The sequence below is a fragment of the Mytilus galloprovincialis genome, chromosome 13 (assembly GCF_965363235.1).
Source record: "Mytilus galloprovincialis chromosome 13, xbMytGall1.hap1.1, whole genome shotgun sequence".
NCBI lineage: Eukaryota > Metazoa > Mollusca > Bivalvia > Mytilida > Mytilidae > Mytilus > Mytilus galloprovincialis.
This window is the reverse complement of record NC_134850.1, coordinates 65,357,340-65,380,074: the sequence shown is the minus strand read 5'-3', so window position 1 is coordinate 65,380,074 and position 22,735 is coordinate 65,357,340. Positions and strand designations below refer to the sequence as shown.

Genomic DNA, 22,735 nt, shown 5'->3' with positions numbered 1-22,735 from the left:
ATAGAATCGGTCAGTCGGCAATTATCTTTGAAGAAATGTGCATACAACAACTTGGGCACAATTTGCGATGTTTACCGTAGTTTCATGGAAGAAACGTAATGACAGAAAGTTGGAAAACCATTATAAACTCGTTGAAGACATTGTTTTACTTGTTTTCTGTAAAATAAACAGAAAATTCAGACGTATTTGTCATTGACTGCCTTCATTTTTGATACAAAAATAACAAAATCGGCCGCCATATTGTGATCATATTTACATCATATTTACGTACTGTTTATAATCCTCCAAAGAAGGAGCACACCCGAATAAAGAAAGATAACTCAATCTGATTTTTTTCCTAGCATTGAGTAACCCATTTACATATTCTAAAATGTGTCTCCATACTTCTTGCTTAAGAATATATATGTTTAGGTATTTATTTTGAGTTATGGGAAAAGTTAAAGAGGGTCTTAGTAGCAGTGTTGGTAGGGTGCCTTGGTCATCTTTTTCTGTATTCTTTATTTTTGATACTATTTTTCACTGTTGCTTTATATCCTAAAATTGTGAATTTACTGAGCACAGCTGTTTTGTGCTGTATTGCCATCAAGCACAGCAGGGGTAGAAAGGTGAAACTGGTAAAATGTGGTAGACCATAGAAACAGTATGAAACAGATCTCCTTTCAAAACATACTGCATATAAAGTTCAACTGTGCCAAGCAATGATAAAAAAACTTGTGTGACAAGCTGCTTGACAAGTTTTTCAGCCTTAAAAGTAGAAAGATAGAGTTCTATATGGGCTAAAGATGTTGTTCTTGTATAACCTGTGATTCAACAAATAAACACAAATGTTTGATTAACATCTTTTATTAAAATATGCCCTTTTCATATTATCATATCGCGCGTTAAATGCCCTTTTTCAGGATTGGCACCCTGCCCTTTTGAAAACCTAGCTGGAACACTGGTATAAAAGTAAAATTAAGATGTAGTTGTCTGTACTTACTTGTGATGTTGATTATTCCTCAGTGCTTCAATACATCTTCCTAGTGTCATCAATGAGGTATTTATATTACCCGCCTCCTTCAGTCGCTCACCTTTACTCTGGGTTTTAGAATGTCGTTCTGATCCAGCCAGATCACATAGAGACAACCTGCACAAATACCAATATAGATTTCCTTAGTCACAAGTATCAATACTAACTGTTTAAGTCACAAGTATATTAACATTCTAAGTCACAAATATCAAAAATATTATGGTATCTGATGCTTATCAAAATAAAACGTCCTCAGCCCCAAGCTGAACCTCACATGGTTTAACTCAGGGGGCCGGTTTTATCTACATGCTGACCAGAGACAGCTATCTGTGAGCAAGGATAAAATCATCATTGGACTTTTGACACAGTAATTATTCAAACAATAGAGCTTCAAACATTGACTTGGTTAACAGTATTGAAAAAGGCTAGACATGCTAGAAACAATTGTTGTTAGATCCTTGATATCAAGAGCAGAATACAAATTTAACATTTTTTCCCCCATGAAATCCTGGTAAAATGCTATCTAAATGTATGATATTATTTGGTATAAATGTTGTTCATCTTTAAATTTCCATTTGTATGTGAACATGTAACAAAAAAATAGCTATTGAGATAGCTACCAATAGTCTGTAGATTTTTTTTTTAATGGGACAGAAAAATAAAGCTTTAGGAAAAAACAGTCACAAGTCTTTCCATTCTGTAAACAAAGCTAGTATGATTGTTGTAGTACATATAAGGGGATCATAAAATTTAGACACACAAGAATAAGTCCTCAGCCCCAAGCTGAACCTCACATTGTTTAACTCAGGGGGCCGGTTTTATCTACATGCTGACCAGAGACAGCTATCTGTGAGCAAGGATAAAATCATCATTGGACTTTTGTCATAGTAATTCTTAATTCAATAGAGGGTTAAATAACATCCAGCGTAACTAAATTAGTGCCAATTAGGTTTCATTTCTGAGGAATATAGTAGCATTGATGTCATTTTCATATTTTCTACCTTAATTTTCAAGCAGTGTTCAGCATCTTGTGTTGTTAAATTTTGATTAGTTCTCCCTCCTATATTTTTTTATAATAAGTCATTAATTTTGCTATGAAATTACATTTATATTTTAATAAATTCTGACCTAAATCAAATATGAAGTCTTAAAAAAGGATTATTTATCATGACTTCGAACTTGAACAGATCTCAAAAGTACATTGAATTGTTTTCATTTTGGCCTATAACAACACAGAGAACAGAATCATATCTTTAATATGAATATGTTTAAGTACTTACATGCTGACCCGTGCATGATTTGGATTTCCTTTGTCAACTACACGTAAAATCTTGATGTTAAAAATACAATGACTGAAATATATATAAATCAAATTATATAAACAATTCATAAAATGTTTACAATACCCAGCAATATAACTGAACCTCGTTAATTTCTGTGTCATTTTGGTCTCTTGTGGAGAGTTGTCTCATTGGCAATCATTCCACATCTTCTTTTTTTATACTTACATGAAAGTACGCTATAAATATCTAAATACTATCAAAGTTGTCTCTTGCATTATTCAAAGCACTATAAATAATATAAGTGTAATAACACAAACATATAATTTTGGTTATTGATTGCAGTGTGAAGGACAAACAGGATTGATAAAAACAATGTCTTGAATATTGATTTTGATAACTGTAAAGCTATATACATGATACATAACTTTTCTTTGCACTCATGTTGTGCTAATGTATATTTCTTTCTCATGAAATATTGGTAATATTGAAATAAAGACAGTAACATTTGAATTTTATCATATGTGATTGTATTCGTGTGTACTGCAATGTTCACCAAAACAGCTAATCCTGCCAAAAAAATCAAAATTCTTGTGGTTTTCCTTTTATTTCAAGTGTCAGAAGGAAAACTGCTGAGTGGTTGTATTTGACATAATAAAATCCAAAGAGTGTGTTGATCTAATTGTTACAAACCTCCTAGATGACTGATGATTTAGTTTCGTGACTGCTGTACGTAGATTTTTCTGTCCCACAGTCAGTAAGTTATAAGCTTCATCAGCTGATGTTACATGGATCTCTTTCAAACCTTAAACAGTATTAATTACTAGTAGTGAATTACATGATTTATGTTTACAAAATGAAATGAAAATGTTCTGAGGCTTACACTTTATAAGATTGGTTCATTTACAAATGTAATTGACTTACACTTTGGTCTTCTTCGAAAACAGGTATATATATTGTTTTTTTGTTTGTTAAAAAAATCATTTGAGCTCATCTGTCATTGTCTGTTGTTAGTTTTATGTAAACATTAAAATTGATTGATTGATGTTTGCTTAAAGTCCAGTGGCTGACCAGTCAATGTCACACTGTGAGAATATAATGTTTAAAATTTCTCTCTTCTTACCTCTTATATAAGGACTACCATTTCTATCATCACTCAGTCGTAGAACAGGTCGTCGTGTGGTTTTCTTCTTTGGTATTGGTTCCAACAAATCAAATATCTGTTCATTATAAATTTCAGCAAAACTGACCCAAACAGAGAATTTCATAAGACCCTGGTCTTCTACATTGACAGCTGCCTCCTCACGAACACGGTTCTCCAGGTCAGAAAATACTTCATCCAATGAATCTACAAAACAACATTGTTATTTAATGAACACATTTACAAAGAATTGTTCAGTTGGGAAAATATATATCTACTAGTTATTTTAAAACAGTAAACTACATTTTAAAGATGCCTTTACTCAAAATTCATTGGCTAAAATATACTTCTTTGAGCGTGAATGAAACATAAACAGTGTCATTGTTAATAGTGGTTTTTTTCAGTACACTGGTCAGAGAATGAATATTGCTAAAGATCAGTTGGTTGATAAGGGAAAATGGTCATGTTTAAGGCTTATTAGGAAAAGAAATAAAATTAAAAATGTATGTGACTGTTTCTTTATAAATGAACAAGTATTTACTACTAGTGTGTAGGATCCATTATCATAGATAATTTAGCTGATCTGTAAAAATAACATCTTCATGTCTTATATATGATGTACATATGTAGTATGATGCTAGATTAAAACTGAAGTGGAAAGGTAACACCGGCCACCGAAAGCGTTATTTTTATCAAGCCCAGGTGGTCATGGTCTAGCGCACCGGTTACAGTGCAGGCAATTTGGTGTCACTATATCTCAGTAGCATGGGTTCGAATCCCAGAGAGGGAAGAACAAAAAATTTGCAAAAGCAAATTTACAGATCTAACATTGTTGGGTTGATGTTTAGGCGAGTTGTATATATACATATATATATACCTTTAGATACTCTACCAGCAGGACCATATGACGCATTAGAACTTTCTGAACATGTAGTAGTATTATTTATTATTGACAGGTCTGAGGCATCATCACCAAGAAGGCTCATCACATCAGGTTCCTGTAACATAAAGTGACATTTCAAGATTAAAAAAACTTTAATAAGACACATCATCTAGAGCCAACATTCAATATTTACAACTTAAAGAAAACGGACCCCAAAATCTAACTTAAGTATTTTACACACATTTTAACAACATCATTATTTATTAGGCACCTGTCAACATATACTAGTAAGCATGTCTTATCATGGAAGAGAGCAAGGATGTTTGAGGAGCATGGAAATATGTATGGAATCCAGCTTACATGTTTAACCCCGCCACATTATGTATGTATGTGCCTTCCCTAGTCAGGAGCCTGTATTTCAGTGGTTGTCGTTTGTTGATGTGTTACATATTTGTTATTCATTCATTTTTTTTTTACATAAATAAGGCCGTTAATTTTCTTGTTTGAATTGTTTTACATTGTCATTTTAGGGCCTTTTATAGCTGACTATGCGGTATGGGCTTTGCTCATTGTTGAAGGCCGTACAGTGACCTATAGTTGTCATTTTTGGTATCTTGTGGAGAGTTGTCTCATTGGCAATCCTACCACATCTTCTATTTTTATATATAACATTAGTGTCCAAGCCATTGTATTCTAAACATTTTCACGGTAACTCTTTTATTTATTTATGAAGAAGCTTGGATGATACAGGGTGCAAATGCCTCACTTTATATTCAATAGAGTTAGTATAAGTTTTAAATCATGCTAGTTAATTCATTCCACTCTATTTAGAATGCATCTGATCCAATTTATTCTCTGCTTACTGCTAAAGTAAATGTCATTGTTTCAAATGTTTAAAGGATTTTGTGAAATATATTTGACTGCATTATTATTAGATTTTGGTTTAAGCACAATTTTCCAATGACTGTTTGGATAGACTTTGAAATATTTGTAACTGAAAGTAAATCATTGTTGATTGATACAGAACTTTGTCAAAAAAGTATAATGTTAAATTGTTGAAAATTGAAGAGAAAAGAGGCCAGAATTATCAAATTTATGAGGCCTACATAGTTCCTTTAACATGTTTAGCATTTATGACTTCCAAACATACATCAAACGTAACCATCTTCAATGTCCTCTCCTTAATTTTAACTTCTTGTGCTGCTTGCTCAGCTGACAGTCTAGTTACATCCATAAACATCTTAGGCTTCAGGTTATTATTAGGCCACTGTTTACCATTTATACTGTTAAACAACACATCTAGAGCTCGAGGTAAAATTCCTGCATCTTTAGGTTTTCCTGAAATGTAAATTGCTAGTTAGATTGGAAGGCCAAGACACACAACAATCATTACATTCACTATATATATCAAACTTTGAGAGCCTGGAAAAAAATGTTTAGTGATCTGTAGTTTAGTTTGGGATCACTTAAAAAAAACACACACTAGAACAGAATTGTCTAGTGGGAATTTACACCTTCCCATTTTTCAACAAATCTGAGCCAGATCGTATCCCTAAAGTTTCAAGTGTGCACATTGTGTATCTTTTGTTGTTTCTGTTGAAATATGTATGTATATACATGATTTCATTATTTAAACTAAAGTTTGTTATTTGTATATAAAATATTGTGGAATAAATCCTTGCTGATTTCATGTCAACAACCTTAACATAACCTTGACATTGACTGATGAATGGCCTTGACCAGTTCACATTATTTTTTTCTTTGAGCAAAAAAGCATTTTTATGTAACACTATTTTATTAAATTATACTTAAACAATGAAACCCTATAATCATGATAATGAAGGCAGATTGATAATAACAAAGAATGCATAATTTTTCTGTCAGGTAAAAAATATATTTTGTTTTCATCTTTTCCACTTGATTTTTCAACTTATTATACTGCTTATCATGCTTATGGTCCCAGAAGTACATATATAATTTTTTTTAAATAATACATGTAATAAGGCTATCAAACTTATTATTCCTGAAAAAATTCTGGATATGTCATGTTTTTGATGAAAATGTGGATGTTCCTGGAGCCAAAAGTTGTAGCGGGTTAAGAAAGATTTATAAATTGTGATAAATAACTCTTAGTGAAACAATCATTTGTATAAGTAAGAAGTGAATATATGCTGCTTTCATTAGTTTATTAAAATAAATGGGATGATTATTTAGTTTATTTCTTTTATATTGTTTTTATCTTACAGCTACAGTGAAAAAATGTGCTTTACAATGTGGTTTGGTATATTTAACAAGTGAAACTGCGAGCTACTGCTCACTGATGATACCCCCGCCGCAAGTGGATAATATTAATAGTGTAAAAATATGCAAGTGTTTGGTAAACAGGAAGTTGTCGAGTGATGAATCTGAAAACGCATCACACGGTATAGCTGACTTATAAAAATCCTGAAACCAAATTTCAGAAATCCTTGTATTGTAGTTCCTGAGAAAAATGTGACGAAAATTTTTAACTTGGTTATCATGTGTAAAATCATACAAGTGTTCGGTAAACAGGAAGTTGTCAAGTGATGAATCTGAAAACGCATCAAATGGTATAGCTGACTTATATAAATACTGAAACCATATTTCAGAAATCCTTGTATTGTAGTTCCTGAGAAAAATGTGACGAAAATTTTCAACTTGGCTATCATGTGTAAAATCATACAAGTGTTCGTTAAACAGGAAGTTGTCGAGTAATGAATCTGAAAACGCATTACACGGTATAGCTGACTTATATAAATCCTGAAACCAAATTTCAGAAATCCTTGTATTGTAGTTCCTGAGAAAAATGTGACGAAAATTTTCAACTTGGCTATCATGTGTAAAATCAGACAAGTGTTCGGTAAACAGGAAGTTGTCAAGTGATGAATCTGAAAACGCATCACACGGTATGGCTGACATATATAAATGTTGATACCAAATTACAGAAAGGGTGGATGTGTAGTTCCTGAGAAAAATGTGACGAAAGTTTCATGGGACGGACTGATGGACGGAAGGACTGACAGACAGAGGTAAAACAGTATACCCCCCTTTTTTAAAGCGGGGGTATAATAATTATTCCTGACATAATATTAAGATTATGTATTCAAACACGTAGTTACCTTGAATAGTGTATGTTTTGCCAGAACTTGTTACACCATAAGTAAACACTAAACAATTCTGTCCATCAATGAAGTCCTTAACAAGACCAAGCATTGTCTCATTAAAAAAGTCTTTCTGGGTTGTTACCGAATCAAATATTCGGGAAAATTTAAACTTATGAGTAGTTTTTCCTAGACCATGTGTACAGTTTTTAAATGTATGGGATTCCTTTGGTGCATGTGTGGCTACTGTGTTCTCATCTTCAATTGTAAGACATTTCTGAAAAATAAAGATACACATATATATAATGAACTTCGTTTATAATGTACTTTATTTATATATATGCATGTTTCAAAGTAGTTAACATAACAAATTGGCAAAGGATATCTAAGTTAGATTTGACAAGGTAACAAAACCAATACCTTATGATGTAAATGATGGTACATACGTAAACTTGTGTATTGTTATTACAAGACTGTATTCAGCACAGGAATCTTTAGAAAAATGCAATTTAAATATTACAGTCGGAACTTTTCATGCTTAATTAATTCATTGAGGATACAACTGGCTTTAATTGATTATAAAAAACTTTATCTAAATAAGGTCTTTATAAAACATCTGTATACATGTACACTGTCACATAATCCAATTTGCGTCAAAGTGTTTTAGAGTTTGTCTGATTGGAAAAGAAATTTCTACTATATTTTCAACCAAAAAATCTGAAATTTCTGTGTGACTGAATGACTCTGTCTAACATTTTGACATTTAGGGATGCCAAGAAACGTGAGTAAAACCCAGTTTGATCCCTTGTACAGATTTTATTTACTTTGTGTATTCTACTGAACAGTATACCTGGTCTTCCTTGCTATCTACTTCTTCTTCTGAGAAAGGTCTTATCCTCAGATAACATTTCATGTGTTCTGAGATCTCCACAGGTGTATTGGTATTCTCCTCGTCAAACAATATCCTCTTCTTAGGATTCCTGAAGGAGATATCATCGTCCTGAGTAGTGTCTCCAAACACAACATCTGAATGCAATCTTGTCCTTCCTGCCATTGTTTATGTATCTTCTTACTGAAAAATAAATCATCCTGTTGATTCTCGTCAGGTTATCTCAATATTTACATATAATGTTAATGTAGAAATTTAGTTTAACTTTTGAATTCAAATTCCATAGTTTTTTCTGTAACCACAATAAAAATACACAGAATGCAAACAATTGAAATGTAAAAGTAATGGGAGTTTTCAAATAAATGGAAATATCTATGTATGAAAAATCTTTCTGGTTATCGGTTAATTGTGATAAATATAACAGGTTGGGATCGCTCCCTCAAATGAGGAAATCACCCCAAAATGAAGGGACTATCACTTTTAAGAGGGACTGAATCAAGTGATAAAAAAATACTTGTTATTGACAAGGATGATGGTGTCTTCGCTGCATTTCAGAATACTGAATGATGGCAATTTTGTTATGAGAATACTCATGTATTAACCGTTCTATTCATATTCTTATATTTTTTTATATTTTTACTTTTCTTTATTTTCTGATGTTAATAATAAAAAACAAGAATGTGTCCACAGTACACGGATGCCCCACTCGCACTATCATTTTCTATGTTTAGTGGACCATGAAATTGGAATAAATTCTCTAATTTGGCATTAAAATTAGAATGATCTTATCAAAGGGAACATGTATACTAAGTTTCAAGTTGATTGGACTTCAACTTCATCAAAAACTACCTTGACCAAAAACTTTAACCTGAAGCGGAACAGACGGACGCACAGACCAGAAAACATAATGCCCCTCTGCTATCGTAGGTGGGGCATAAAAAGGTTTTCACATTTTGGTTTGTTTTCCTTTTTCACAATTTCTCTATCATATTAACTTTTATTTTTTTATATTTCATTCTCCTTTCATATTGCCATCACTAGTCTGAGATTGGAGCCAATGGATGTCAGAGTAATCTTAGACTAGTCCATCACTGAAACATCTTTTATTCGTTTAAATATGATAAGGCCAAAAAAAAATATATGTCTGTTTAAGGTTACATCATCAAAATAAATAGGGTAGGTAGGTCGGTATTTCCATTTTATTTTTTGAGCCATGATTTTGAGTTGTGCGGTCCGTCTTGCCGTGGTTTGAGTTTACCTGTATTTTTAATGATTGGATTATTTCCCTTTGTTATTGATTGGGAAAAAATGGCGGCAAAATGTTTATTTCATCAAATGAGTCGCGAATTTCCTTAAAACAGCTATCATATTCATGATTATGAACATTGGGATGTATCAGGCAACACTATCTTCACTTTTAACACAAGTTCAGTTTATTTTTCACTTTACAATGGAAATAAAATGGCTTAGGGTAGGTTTGGTAACCGTAAACAGACATATATTTTTTTGGCCTAAATCATTCCTCCATACATGTTTACTACGCATGGGCAGACTTACCGGACAATCACACTACTGTGAAAAACACTGGTGACCCATTTATCGGATTGATTTTCTAATCATTTCAGATGTACAATGTATCTTTGCGGAAATAAGATAATACGCAACATTGAGTTTTCAGTGAAAAGATTTAAACAAAATTTAATGCATGTTTTTTTAATAAATATAAAAAATATACAGGAGCCTAAGGTGGGCGGAGTACCAAAAATAAATGATTGCAAGCTGTATTTGAAAGTTCAACACTACGTACAAAGAATTTTACTCAGTAGATTTAATATGGAATAAGAGGAAGCATAATATAAAAGCTGACACAGGAACCAGAACCGAAACAAGTCAGCAAATAACTGAAGATTTGGGCATAGTGGAGTGATCCAGCACTCAGTTACAGACTATGTAAGATTAATAAACTGCTTTCACTCCGTCCTAAAGATTTGGTTCAACCAGGAGTGAACAGATTTCTAAACAGATTGTTTACTGATACGAGAAATCAATATCAATTGGATATAGGGTATCTAAATTTCGAAATAGACGGCATCAAATGCAAGTAAGTACTATAGTATTGTAGAATTTTTAAATTTTGTTTCCCAGTGCCAGTGGATATAAAACGTATCGGACACGTTTCTCTTGTGTTTACAACGACGTCACATGTTCAAACATATTTTTCATACACTCTCTTACTTCTGAGGCAAGTGTCTTAACATGATCATTTCAGGGTGTTCTTAATTATTAAATTTTCTGTATTATTTACCATTCTTTATCTTCTTCGATGTTCCTATAGCCCGCTTGTTTTAAAATAACCAATCAGAAACTAGCTTTCAAAAAAGTCTTTCAAGGGAAGCAACTCTAGATTATTGCAATTTCGGAACATATTTGTTTCGTACCGTAACTTTCTTCACTAATCGTAGTCGCACATGAATTACACACTACTTTCAATCTCATTTAAACTCCCGTTCTGACGCAAAATCATTCTTCGGTGAAATCTGTATTGAAGATAGTAAACTTTTGCTTTTTCTAAACAAAATTTTTCACAATTGACATAAAAAAAAATAGTTTTATAAATTACTGTAATGTTCAGTGTACTAGCTAGTATATATATATATAGGGTATCTAAATTTCGAAATAGACGGCATCAAATGCAAGTAAGTACTATAGTATTGTAGAATTTTTAAATTTTGTTTCCCAGTGCCAGTGGATATAAAACGTATCGGACACGTTTCTCTTGTGTTTACAACGACGTCACATGTTCAAACATATTTTTCATACACTCTCTTACTTCTGAGGCAAGTGTCTTAACATGATCATTTCAGGGTGTTCTTAATTATTAAATTTTATTATTAATCTTACATAGTCTGTAACTGAGTGCTGGATCACTCCACTATGCCCAAATCTTCAGTTATTTGCTGACTTGTTTCGGTTCTGGTTCCTGTGTCAGCTTTTATATTATGCTTCCTCTTATTCCATATACTCAAACCACGGCAAGACGGACCGCACAACTCAAAATCATGGCTCAAAAAATAAAATGGAAATACCGACCTACCTACCCTATTTATTTTGATGATGTAACCTTAAACAGACATATATTTTTTTTTATATATATATATAATTTAAAAGTAAAAAACACAAAAAATCACATCATAAATCGAACATTGTTTCTGTTAGCGCTTTCACCGCATCTCCAGCGGTTCATCAGACAGAATTGGGAGCCGTCGACAAGCACCAAATCTGAAGAAACTTCTCACACGAGCACAATTCAGTACACAGAAGGTAGCAGAAATACAAAAATGCGGGGATCCCAGATGTGGAACGTGCGAAATGCTAGAAGTGGGACAAAGTAAAACTCTGAAATCCGGCACAGTAATCAAACCGAATAAAAGCATGAACTGCAAATCGGAAAATGTCATTTATTGTGCAACCTGTCCCACTTGTAATAAAAACTACATAGGTCAAACAAATAGACTAATTGATAGAGTGAGAGTTCATAAACAGCAGATAAAAGACCCGTCAATTCGAAATTCTCCCTGTTCTGAACACTTTGACCGATGTGGAAAGGGAAAATTTAAAATATATCCCTTTTTTAAGATGTGGACCGAAGATAAAATTCCGCGTGAAGCCAAGGAACAATATTTTATTGAACTTTATAAGCCCACACTAAATAGGAAGTGAAATTCGATCCGTTAATAAAATTCCGTAAGATATATACAATTACCGCATGACGTTACTATAACGTAACGTCACAAGTCGTTACTATAACGTAACGTCACAAGTCGTTACTATTAACGATAACAATTCTGTCTGATGAACCGCTGGAGATGCGGTGAAAGCGCTAACAGAAACAATGTTCGATTTATGATGTGATTTTTTGTGTTTTTTACTTTTAAATTATATTTTCTGTACCAAGGACTTTTTATTTATCAAAATATATATATATATATATATATATATATATATATATATATATATATATATATATATATATATATATATATATATATATAGTATTCCATTAATGCAAATTGGACAAACTCAATTTATTGTTTTATATGATCTCGTTTAATTTCCAACCAGAAGATCGATTTCATTTACTCATAATTTAAATTATTTTATTTTAAAATAAATGTTTACTCATTAAAAAAAAATTCAATCAAAAGCACATTTTGAGTTAACTGGCACAGCTATAGACAAAAACTAACTCCAACAATTGAAATAAAGTCATACAACAAAGAGAACACCGAGGACTAGAAGACTTCAGCTGTGGGACAGCTAAGTTACTGTCTACTTGAGCTATAGAAGCAATTATATGAAGAACGTTAATTAACACCATGTTTATGATGTTGAAATAAAATGTTGAATTATTCTGAAGTTGAGACTCAGATGCTTCGTGCATATTTCGGCAGAGGGTTTGTTGCCAGCCAAAGCTACAGGTAATACGTCGTACCTTGTAGTTCTTAGTCGTAGTAATTCCAATGTGAGTTTATATCTAAAATAATATGACTTATCTTTAAAATTTAATATAGTGTGTACATGCCAAGAAATAACCTTCGTTGAAAGTTTGCAAACATCACAGAGAGAGCAAATTACACGGATGATCAATATTGACCATTTGGGATATGGCTGTGTTTTAAGCCACACGTACATGCATTTCATAAATTAATTTGTTGAATGAAATCAAATCTTTAACTACTAATGGTTGCCGTAGGAATTCCTACGGAGTTTTGAGCGAGGATTTCTTGTAAGGTAACAGATAGAAAACTCAGGGTTAGAATTCATAAAACAGACGAGGTGCAGTGGCAAATATATCATGTATATTTTGAACATAGAACGGGTTACCCCGGCACCCTTTTGCAAAATAAAAAAAAATCTTTTTCTTCTATGTGCATTAGATCTTTACGTTTTGAATTATAGTGTCACTATATAACATATTTGGTATTTATTCTAATATAAGCTTCACGAGTACAAATCACGTGATGCAGGAATATATTATATTTGAGATATGCTATTTCTTTCTTTTCGGTTAGGGACTCCAAGCAGACAACATGCATGTGTATAACGGCATCGTAGTTTTTCTTTTTAAATAAAGAGAGATCCTGGTCCGATACACGAAAAGATCGGTTATAAAGCAGCGTTTTAATTTTAATTAGATTAGAAATTTGTATTAGAGGGTTGAAAATAGAGAGAGCACAAAAAAGGGGGGAAGTCCTTTGGGGAAATTTTTATCTTATGAACTCTTCATTTGAAAGTTTTTTTCTAATTTAATTAAAAGAGAGACAAAATATTAGACAAATTGTGAATGGTCTTTCTTTCTTTCTCCCATACCAATTAAGAATTGCCTCAGTTGAATGTTTGCAAACATCGCATAGAGCTAATTACATGGCTGATTACAAATCTACCATTTGGTATATGGCTGTGTTCTAAGCGACACGTACACATGCAGGTCATAAATTGATTTGTTGAATGAAATAAAAAAATTATCTTTAACTACTCATGAGTGCCGTAGGCCACCGTAGTTGTGGGCGAGGATTTATTGGCATGAGAACTCTGGACTGGATTTGGACACACTTTTGTAAGTTTCTAATGCCATGGTTTTCATGTATCTGATTTTAAGTGTTGGAAGTTTAAATTTTTCAAGTAATTATTCGTGTGAGTTATTGTAATCCGGCATTGGAGATGAATCTGAGAGCTTGTTCTTGCAGTTCAAATAAAGATGTGTTGCGCTCGATACAAAAACTGATATGTGCAGTAACTTAGGTTCGACATGATGAAAGAATTTTTGCCAGTTTATCCAAGTGTGATCTAAATATTTATATTAATATGTATTGGTTAAAGTCAGGCTTAAAATCAATGGCCACTCACTCCAAGTAGTTATACTTCATCATCGCATTTGACGTTGTTTCCATTTAAGTTGAAGACTATGCTATTTTTAACTGTTTTTACTACCAATCTTTATGGCTTGAAATGTTTCTGGGTTAGCCTGTAGTTTATTTAATAAGAACCATGAAATTAGTGAACTACGGTCTCCCCTTCAAGGATTTAACAACTAATGCAAAAGAAGACTAAACATTTTAAAAATAATATTAGTTCTTGTATATATACGGCATATAAAACAATTTAATTTTCTTTTATTCTATATCAGAGACATATCAGAAGTGATTCTCGTTTTTTATATAGATAATATATAGAGAATAATACACCATGTACATGGCAAAATCCGTATCATATGTCGTATCATCCCGAGACATCAATATCAGCCCAAGGGCCTTTAGGTCCGAGGGATGATATTGGTCGAGGGTGATACGGCATGTGATACGGATTTTGCCATGTTTTATACGCTTTATAATATATTTCAACAGAAGAGTATTATATTATATGAACTGTTTTCTGATCCATAGCACTGGGTTACCTTGAGTTCTACTTTTGTCTTGTTTCAAAGGCCTGCTCAATTACTTATCCGAAGCACCTGGGTTATCTTACAATTTGCGTGCTGTTGTTTTAAAGAATATTTTATTTATTATTGTATTTTTTTGTGTGTTATGTATTTTTTATAGTTCCATTTAGTGTGCTAAAAAATATGAAAACTTGACGTTCGTGACGTCACATACCAAACACTGACGCCATTCAATGAATTGCGTCACGCCCGAATGACTGTTCTATTGGACCTATTTTGAGGACAATTTTTCTTAAGTAAAAAAAAACAAAAAAACAACTGACTTTATGTAAAAAAAAAAAAAGAAAAAAAAAGGAAGGGTGTGATAAAGGGTATGCGATAAAGGGTAGGGTTGTGATAAAGGGTATGCGATAAAGGGTAGCGGAGTGATAAAGGGTATGCGATAAAGGGTGCGCATCAAAGTTGCGCGATATGGATTCAACAGCAGGCTATTTATCGAATATGCAAAACTACTGTATTTACTACTAAACATATGATAAACCGTTGTATTGGTTTCCCCGTTTGAATGATTTTACAATAGTTATTTTTGGGGTCTTTTATAATCTTCTGTTCGTGTGTCATAGCTCCGTGTGGAGGGCTGTTCTTTGACCTATAATGGTTTATTTTTTACAAATTTTGACTTTGATGGAGAGTTGTCTAAATTGGTACTCATACCACATCTTCTTATATATCTATACTCTGTGCTGTACACAACCAAACTTAAATTCCTATGGTTATATACATAGGAAACAAAAAAGTAAAGGGTTAAATCCTCATGTTTCGAATCTACGTACCTCATAACATTGAAATACTACTAATCATGAACAGTGACAGAATATATTTCAGAATAAGAGAATGAAAACGAAGAAGAACATGATCACCCAAAGCCATGCTTCATCCACACAGTGACTTATTTATATGAATTATCTGTACGACCACTGATGTCAATTTGCAAACGAAAGTTTTCTATGACCTTTGTTTGGAGGAACAGATAAAAAGACATCAGAGATCTTACAAATAATTCATAGAAATAAATCAAGGAGAAACACAAAATGACAATAACCTTGAACCTACAGATCTGGCACTTTATTTAAAAGAGAAGAGAAATGTATGACAATACGTACATTGATAGGGAAAAGTTCAAACTGGTCTATCCGTCCTTCAATATACAACTAACTTCAACTTATCGTGGAAGTGGCGAACTAATTACAATAAAGAATCGGAAGATACCTAGGAGACATTTAAAACTAGTATACATCGAAGATCTCGAGAAACTAACACCATAGCGGCAGACGAAAAGACAGACAATATAAAAATCACTAAATGTAAGAAGAAAACTAAAGATGTAAATGCATACAGCTACAGATAAAAAGCGTCTCGTGACAAAGTGTGACCCTTGTATCTTATACATGTTATAGTCTCACAAACTAAGTGTCAACGTTATCCAGACAATGGACAATATATCTACTGTGTATAGCAAAGAGTTAGACTAGTACAATTATCTATCATGACTAATAATTTTAGAAATCCTAATTACAAATTTAAGCAAACTTTACGAAATGTGAATTTCTCGGAATTTTACAGCCCCAATTGCCGCAATCACCAAAAACAAAAAAAAATTCAAACAAACACAGGAAAAACTCAAAATAACAAAAAACAGTATAAAACACGCATTTGGTTTATGTTCTTTTATGATACATCAAACAAAAAGCCGGTATTTTTTCGATTACATATCAGGAGACGATTTTTGTTTTTGTCATAACAAATAGCATAAGGTTTAAGAAGTCCATCTTTTTCCGATAGCAGTTGCCTATGATGTTGTCCGTCGGCAGACAATACAACGAGTTTATTCTGATTGTAACTAACAATGTAAACATTTCCTACATTGTCAACTGCAATTCTACGAAGATCTTTCACAACAGATGCGTTTCTAAATGTCCAGATAATATTACCCGTGTCCATATCACAGCAAGTCACACTATTTCTTTTTTGGTTAGTATAAAATATTCTTTGGTCGACAAAAGCAATAGAAGACAATGGACTAAGATTGCAGTTTACAATCGTAGTACTTTTCTCACTTTGAAGATTGATACATTGGATGCCTTTCCCTTGTATACAACATAGCAGTGATCCCCCTTTGTGCGTTGTTCCATAACATGAATCAGGAGTTGGGATGGATCTTATGGATTTTGTATCTACATTTATGACATGTACTTGCTGTTGGACATCTGATGATACAGCTACAGTTTGGTTATCAATATATGTAACATCCGAATGAAAGCTGGATGCCGTTGGCATTTTCAAAATGAGTTCGCCATGTGGATGCAATATTTGTATACAGTCACTGTTGTTTTTACAATCACAAAGCACAATCTTTTCATCTGGAAGAATACAACATCCAGTAAACTCTCCACTTAGATTGATAGTATGAACCAAACTGAGTTCGATATGATTTATAGATTTGTTACCCGAACCTACCAACTGTACCTCTGTATTCTTTGCACTTTCCAGTGTAATATGATCAGGGATTGTCTGTAATTGGATTATTCCTAAACTCTTTACATCCGCAAGGAAGTCTGGAATAAGCTTATTGATTTCACAGGTAAATGTCATTTTATCTAATTTACCATCGTCCGCGAATGTCTGCATGTACTGATTTGCGGTGGCAGTTTTTGCAATTATCTTTCGCATGCCAAAGAACGTTTGTAGATCTGATCCATATTTACTGAGGTCCTCAATCTGTTGCTGGAAATGTTCAACATTCGCTTTCTCCTTTATAACCTCTTGTAAAATCATATTAATACCACTGTGGCACTGATCATCAACTAGTTCACATAGTTCTGTTTTCAGAGCGCTTTCAATTTGATTTAGATGATTATTCATATTTTCTCTAATCTGAGTTATTTCTCGAAGTGCTGATTCTTTCTTTGTCTTGAGGTCAATTAAGTTCTCCTCAAGATGGTTTTGTAATTTCGAAAACTTTAGTATGATCTCCGATACACCCGTCTTAGCTTTTATAAAATGTTCAGACGTTTTTACATCTTTGGTTAGCTTACTGATACGAACCACGTCCTCACAATTCATATGTTCTTCTAAACATGTAAGACAGAGTAAACAGTCATGTGATTGACAAAACAGTTGATATTCGTCGTCGTGTAAGGGACAATGTCCATCAACTAAAGAAAAAGAGATACCAAGAGATAGGTAGTTTGCTATTGGTATCAAAGAATGATGTTGTAAAGCTTTAATAATTGCATGGAGATCTTTACATTCGGTACATAGAGCTTGGTTACATTCGGAACACCAATCACTTGAAGGCTTAGTGATATGACGTTGAGCACATATACTGCAAAATTGATGATTTGTCGTCATTTCTGAAAAAATATGAAAGATTTATTTTATTTAATGTTTAAATGGTACTGACAAGTGTACAGGAGAATAAGTGACAATCCGAGGTGGAGGATCAATTGAATGTATTTGTATTTTTATTTTGCCCGCCGAATGTCTAACCAACCAGTATATACATTCAGGTAACAATAGTTTATGTTCAAATCTCATAAATAGACTCAGAAGTCAGTTATATATGTAAAATATAAAACAAAATCTGAGGGAATTGCATGAATTCCAAAAGAAGCGATACCGGGTGCATCGACAAGGTAAATAAAGGCAACATTAGTATTCCGCTGTTCGAAATTCATAAATAGACCGAGAAAAAAAACCAAATCCGGGCTACAAATTAGAACTGAGGGAAACACATCAAATATAAGAGGAGAACACGACACAACAGAAACACAACAATAAAATGTAACACACACAGAAACGAACTAAACAATAACCATTTTCCTGACTTGATACAGGACATTTTGTAAGAAAAAAATGGGGGGGGGGGGTTTGAACCTGGTTTTGTGGCTAGCCAAACCCTCCTGCTTTTATGGCAATGTTAAACATCATATTAAAATGACAACATTACATGACAGGACTACAATACAAGTTAATGGGGGAACATATAGGACAGAGAAACACACAAATAATAGCTATTAAAAGGTACCAGGTTTATAATTTGCCAGATGCATCCTCTGATATGCAGGCATCATCCGTCATGTAAATCCACATTCAATGAAATTTACAATCTGTTAAAGGCAACCATCGGTCAAATTATAGGACTTATAGTTGATATGACTATTCTATCTTCTTTAAAGATTAAGACTGCGAAAACATGTCGCTAGAGAGATAACACAGACATATCGTATTTGTCAACGTATGTAGTGTCTAACAGGAGTCATACTCAAATTCAGAGCTGCAGCTGTCTGTTTGAAATACGTCAATGTTTGTATTAAAATAAGGACTATGTAAAATGCCTATTTATAATAGTAGACGTACATGTTAATATAACTTGACCCCAGTTGTTTGTATTGTTCGTGTTCGTTAGTCGTTAGTTTTACTTTTTTTGTGTGTACTGGTTGTTTTTTTCGTTGAATTTGTTGTTGCCACGGTATTTTCAGTTTGTTATCGACTTGTTAGTTTGAATATCTATTTGGTATCTCTTCTATAGTAATAAGTCCATTGTATGGTTCTTAGAAAAAAAGCAAAAACTACCAAATAAATTCCAACTCATCCGTCTAAAAAGTTTTAAAAATGAAGACTCTTTTATACAAACTATACAATGTATTTACAACAATGGTGAAATGTCTATAGTATATGGAGGATAATTACTAGTAATGAAATATATTTGCCAAAAATGTGGTTTATGAACGATGACAATAGTTATCATAGTTCATACCTTCGTGTCTTTTTTTTAGAGGTATTGAAACTTTCTTTATTCTTTATTCAAAATATTTTAGGTTAAGAGCGTGACATTTTGAAAATTTAATGCTTTTTTTTCTTTTCTTTTCAAACCGTAACTGTTCCATTGATGTATCTCCGTTTTATGTAAATACATACATATATACATAAAGATACAAATTGTATGACCTACTATTATTTCTGAAATGAAAAACTCGTTTTGAGATTGATCTTAACATACAGAGAGCCACAGCCAATCAATTGGAAGCAGAACTTCAAACTACTAATGTATTCTGTTGAGGGCTTTGCAAAAGACTGGACAAAAAGAGAAAAGGTTGAGGTTGGCACTCTTTCGGAGTGGGTAAAATCAGTAAGGTCATTGATTCAGATTAGAGTAAGTAAGCTTACAGGGTCAATGAGCACCAAAGCTCCTCTCATCTTTAAAGACCCTCAGGTCATAGAGGAGTTGTCTTGCCTCCATGACAAATATGTTGTCATTCCATCTAACAGAAGAGGATGTCAATGCCATTCTGGACTTTTAAATTGACAACATATTTGTTGAATTTGGAGGTTTGGTACCAATGGGTACCAATTGCGCTCCTCTACTTGCAGATTTGTTTTTATATGCCTATGAAGCAGAATTTATCCAAGGGCTTGTACAGAAAGGAGAAAAGAAATTAGCCCAGTTTTTTAATTTCATAATATGAATATAATATGTATATTGATGATGTACTGTCTCTTAATAATAATATAGATTCAGTGATCACTTACATTTAATATATCCAAGTGAATTTGAATTTAAAGATACTACCGACACAGATACATCTGCTTCATATTTAGACCTTTTTCTCGAAATGGCTACTAATGGTAGGTTGAATACCAAAATTTATGACACACGCGATGATTTTAATTTCCCTATAGTCAACTTTCTATTTCTGTGTAGTAACATCCCAGCGGCACCAGCATTTGTATATATAGAATATATGTGTCTCAACTGATACGTTACTCTAGAGCTAGCTCAAAGTAAGTTGATTTTGTTGAACGAGGGGAGGGATACTGCTTTTTCAAAAGTTGCTAAGACAGGGCTATGAATCAATCAAATTAAGGTCACCACTCAAGAAATTTTACGGTCGCCATCATGAGCTGATTGGCCATTATGACAAAAGTGTGTCAGAAATCATATCTGAAATTCTTCCTCAGTCATAATAACCTTCCATCAATACCGAATTGAACAAAGAAATAACACGACGGGTGCAGTATACGGTTCAGGAAATGCTTACCCTTCCGGAGCACCTGATTTCACTCCCGTGTTGTTTCTTATTTATTATTTATAACTGTTGACGTAAATGTCTTTTGGTTTTGTGAGTATTTGTCTTTGATTGTTACTGTCTTGTTAAAATTCCAATTAAGAACAGAAAGAATTCTACAATACTCAGTTATATAACTAAGGAAGAACCATTTTCATTTAGAATTTTTGATATTCTAAATAAATAAAAGTTTCAAAGAAAAATGCACGAGTATTTATGCTTGTCCCCTAAAATATCATATAAACTAACATCGAGGCTGTCCTGATCATATACCTAATATATAAAACAGTATCAATACTACATACGTAATAAACGTCACAAGAGGGCATATGATAAGTTCTGATAGTAGATTAAATATGTAATACGTGAATTCAAAGTAAGTTTATGAAATATTACTCAAAAATTAAAGATAATATCAAACACTTACCAATTTATAAGTTTTTAGATAGCAAATTTCCCATAAGTTAACGGATATTTAAGTGTCACCTAGTAGTGACGATTGGTGTATAACTATTTAACTGCAAATATTTTACATAAGGCGTCGCTTATTTGAATATGACACTATTGCATAAATTGACTAATTCATTGATTTTATAAGTTGTGCATCGTTAAAATCATTCCATCGTATTTAAATGTATAATTTAAGTTGTTTGTTTGTAAACTGTTATGCTTCACGCATTATCAAGGATAGGGACATGGATCATTTAACAATATAAATCAAACTTTAACTTTCTTAAATTACATAAAAGTGAAAAGCTGCATTTAATCAATATGGAAGTTATATATAAAAAAGAACAAATAACAAATAATAAAAAAACCGGATGTTTATCATAGCAACTTAACGTGTTTGTTTAAACTTGTATAACTTTATAACACAATACAGGATACATTTGAAATTTGTTCAAATAGGCGTTTTAAAACTACTCGACACAAATAAAACACATTTCTATCAAATACATCAAAACGTTACCATGTAATGCTTCATTTGCCGAAATACATGAAAAAATAACTTCCAGCACTGCATGTTATTTCAACGGATCAGTCAAAGAAGTCCATTATTACAATAGTTACTTAATAAACATGGAAATCTCGTGACTAATTACACATAACAATATTTAACGATCATAATGATCAGACTAAAACCAGGAAAATATCATAAAAGTGAAACCTAACCTATACCCACAGATATCACAAACACAGATACATACCCACAAGGATTGGATTTTTAAAATTAAATGATAATTTTACCTGGATTTAAACCATTGGAAAGTCACTCATTGAATGTCAGCCAAGAAATACATTTTACATATGATATGTAAACGTGTACTATATCGCATGATATTTTAACTTTATACTGCTGACGAGATTTACAATTTATGAAATTATTGTTTTTAATTAAACATGTTAAACCTCTAATTTACCTACTTTACTAAAGAAATATAGAGTCAACGCGACTTTTAAGGAGAATAGTGTACCTAACCTTATAATTACTTCACAGTTCAGCTAGTAAGAAAGCTAACTAAAGATATTGCTTTTGCCTACACACTCAACATTGCTCAATGCAATCGGCTGTAACTAGAAGTACTACTTCAGCTTCTAGCATGCTGCTGCTGTTGCTGCTGCTGCTGCTGCTGCTGCTGCTGCTGCTGCTGCTGCTGCTGCTGCTGCTGCTGCTGCTGATGATGATGATGATGATGATGATGATGATGATGATGATGATGATGATGATGATGATGATGATGATGATGATGATGATGATGATGATGATGATGATGATGATGATGATGATGATGATGATGATGATGATGATGATGATGATGATGATGATGATGATGATGACGATG

The 22,735-nt window shown here is 32.8% G+C and overlaps 1 protein-coding gene and 1 long non-coding RNA gene across 5 annotated transcripts in view; both read right to left on the bottom strand.

Moving 5' to 3' along the window:
- The window catches only part of LOC143056223 (uncharacterized), a 58,154-nt gene extending 47,426 nt beyond the window's left edge, over positions 1-10,728 (bottom strand). For all 4 annotated transcript variants that reach the window (XM_076229301.1, XM_076229302.1, XM_076229304.1 and 1 more), the window contains exons 1-9: positions 10,630-10,728; positions 8,286-8,507; positions 7,454-7,712; positions 5,464-5,651; positions 4,308-4,428; positions 3,413-3,637; positions 2,983-3,094; positions 2,290-2,361; positions 980-1,126 (exon numbers count right to left, since the gene is read on the bottom strand). In XM_076229301.1, the coding sequence (XP_076085416.1) occupies positions 980-1,126; positions 2,290-2,361; positions 2,983-3,094; positions 3,413-3,637; positions 4,308-4,428; positions 5,464-5,651; positions 7,454-7,712; positions 8,286-8,489 (1,328 nt within the window). In that variant the 5' untranslated portion in view covers positions 8,490-8,507; positions 10,630-10,728. The remainder of the gene's footprint in view (positions 1-979; positions 1,127-2,289; positions 2,362-2,982; positions 3,095-3,412; positions 3,638-4,307; positions 4,429-5,463; positions 5,652-7,453; positions 7,713-8,285; positions 8,508-10,629) is intronic.
- Positions 10,729-16,467: 5,739 nt separating this feature from the next.
- LOC143056389 (uncharacterized) lies at positions 16,468-21,381 on the bottom strand. The gene is made up of 2 exons (XR_012972319.1): positions 21,319-21,381; positions 16,468-18,176 (listed from the first exon to the last, which is right to left on the bottom strand). It is a non-coding gene; the product is annotated as an uncharacterized LOC143056389 (long non-coding RNA).
- Between the last annotated feature and the right edge of the window lie 1,354 nt (positions 21,382-22,735).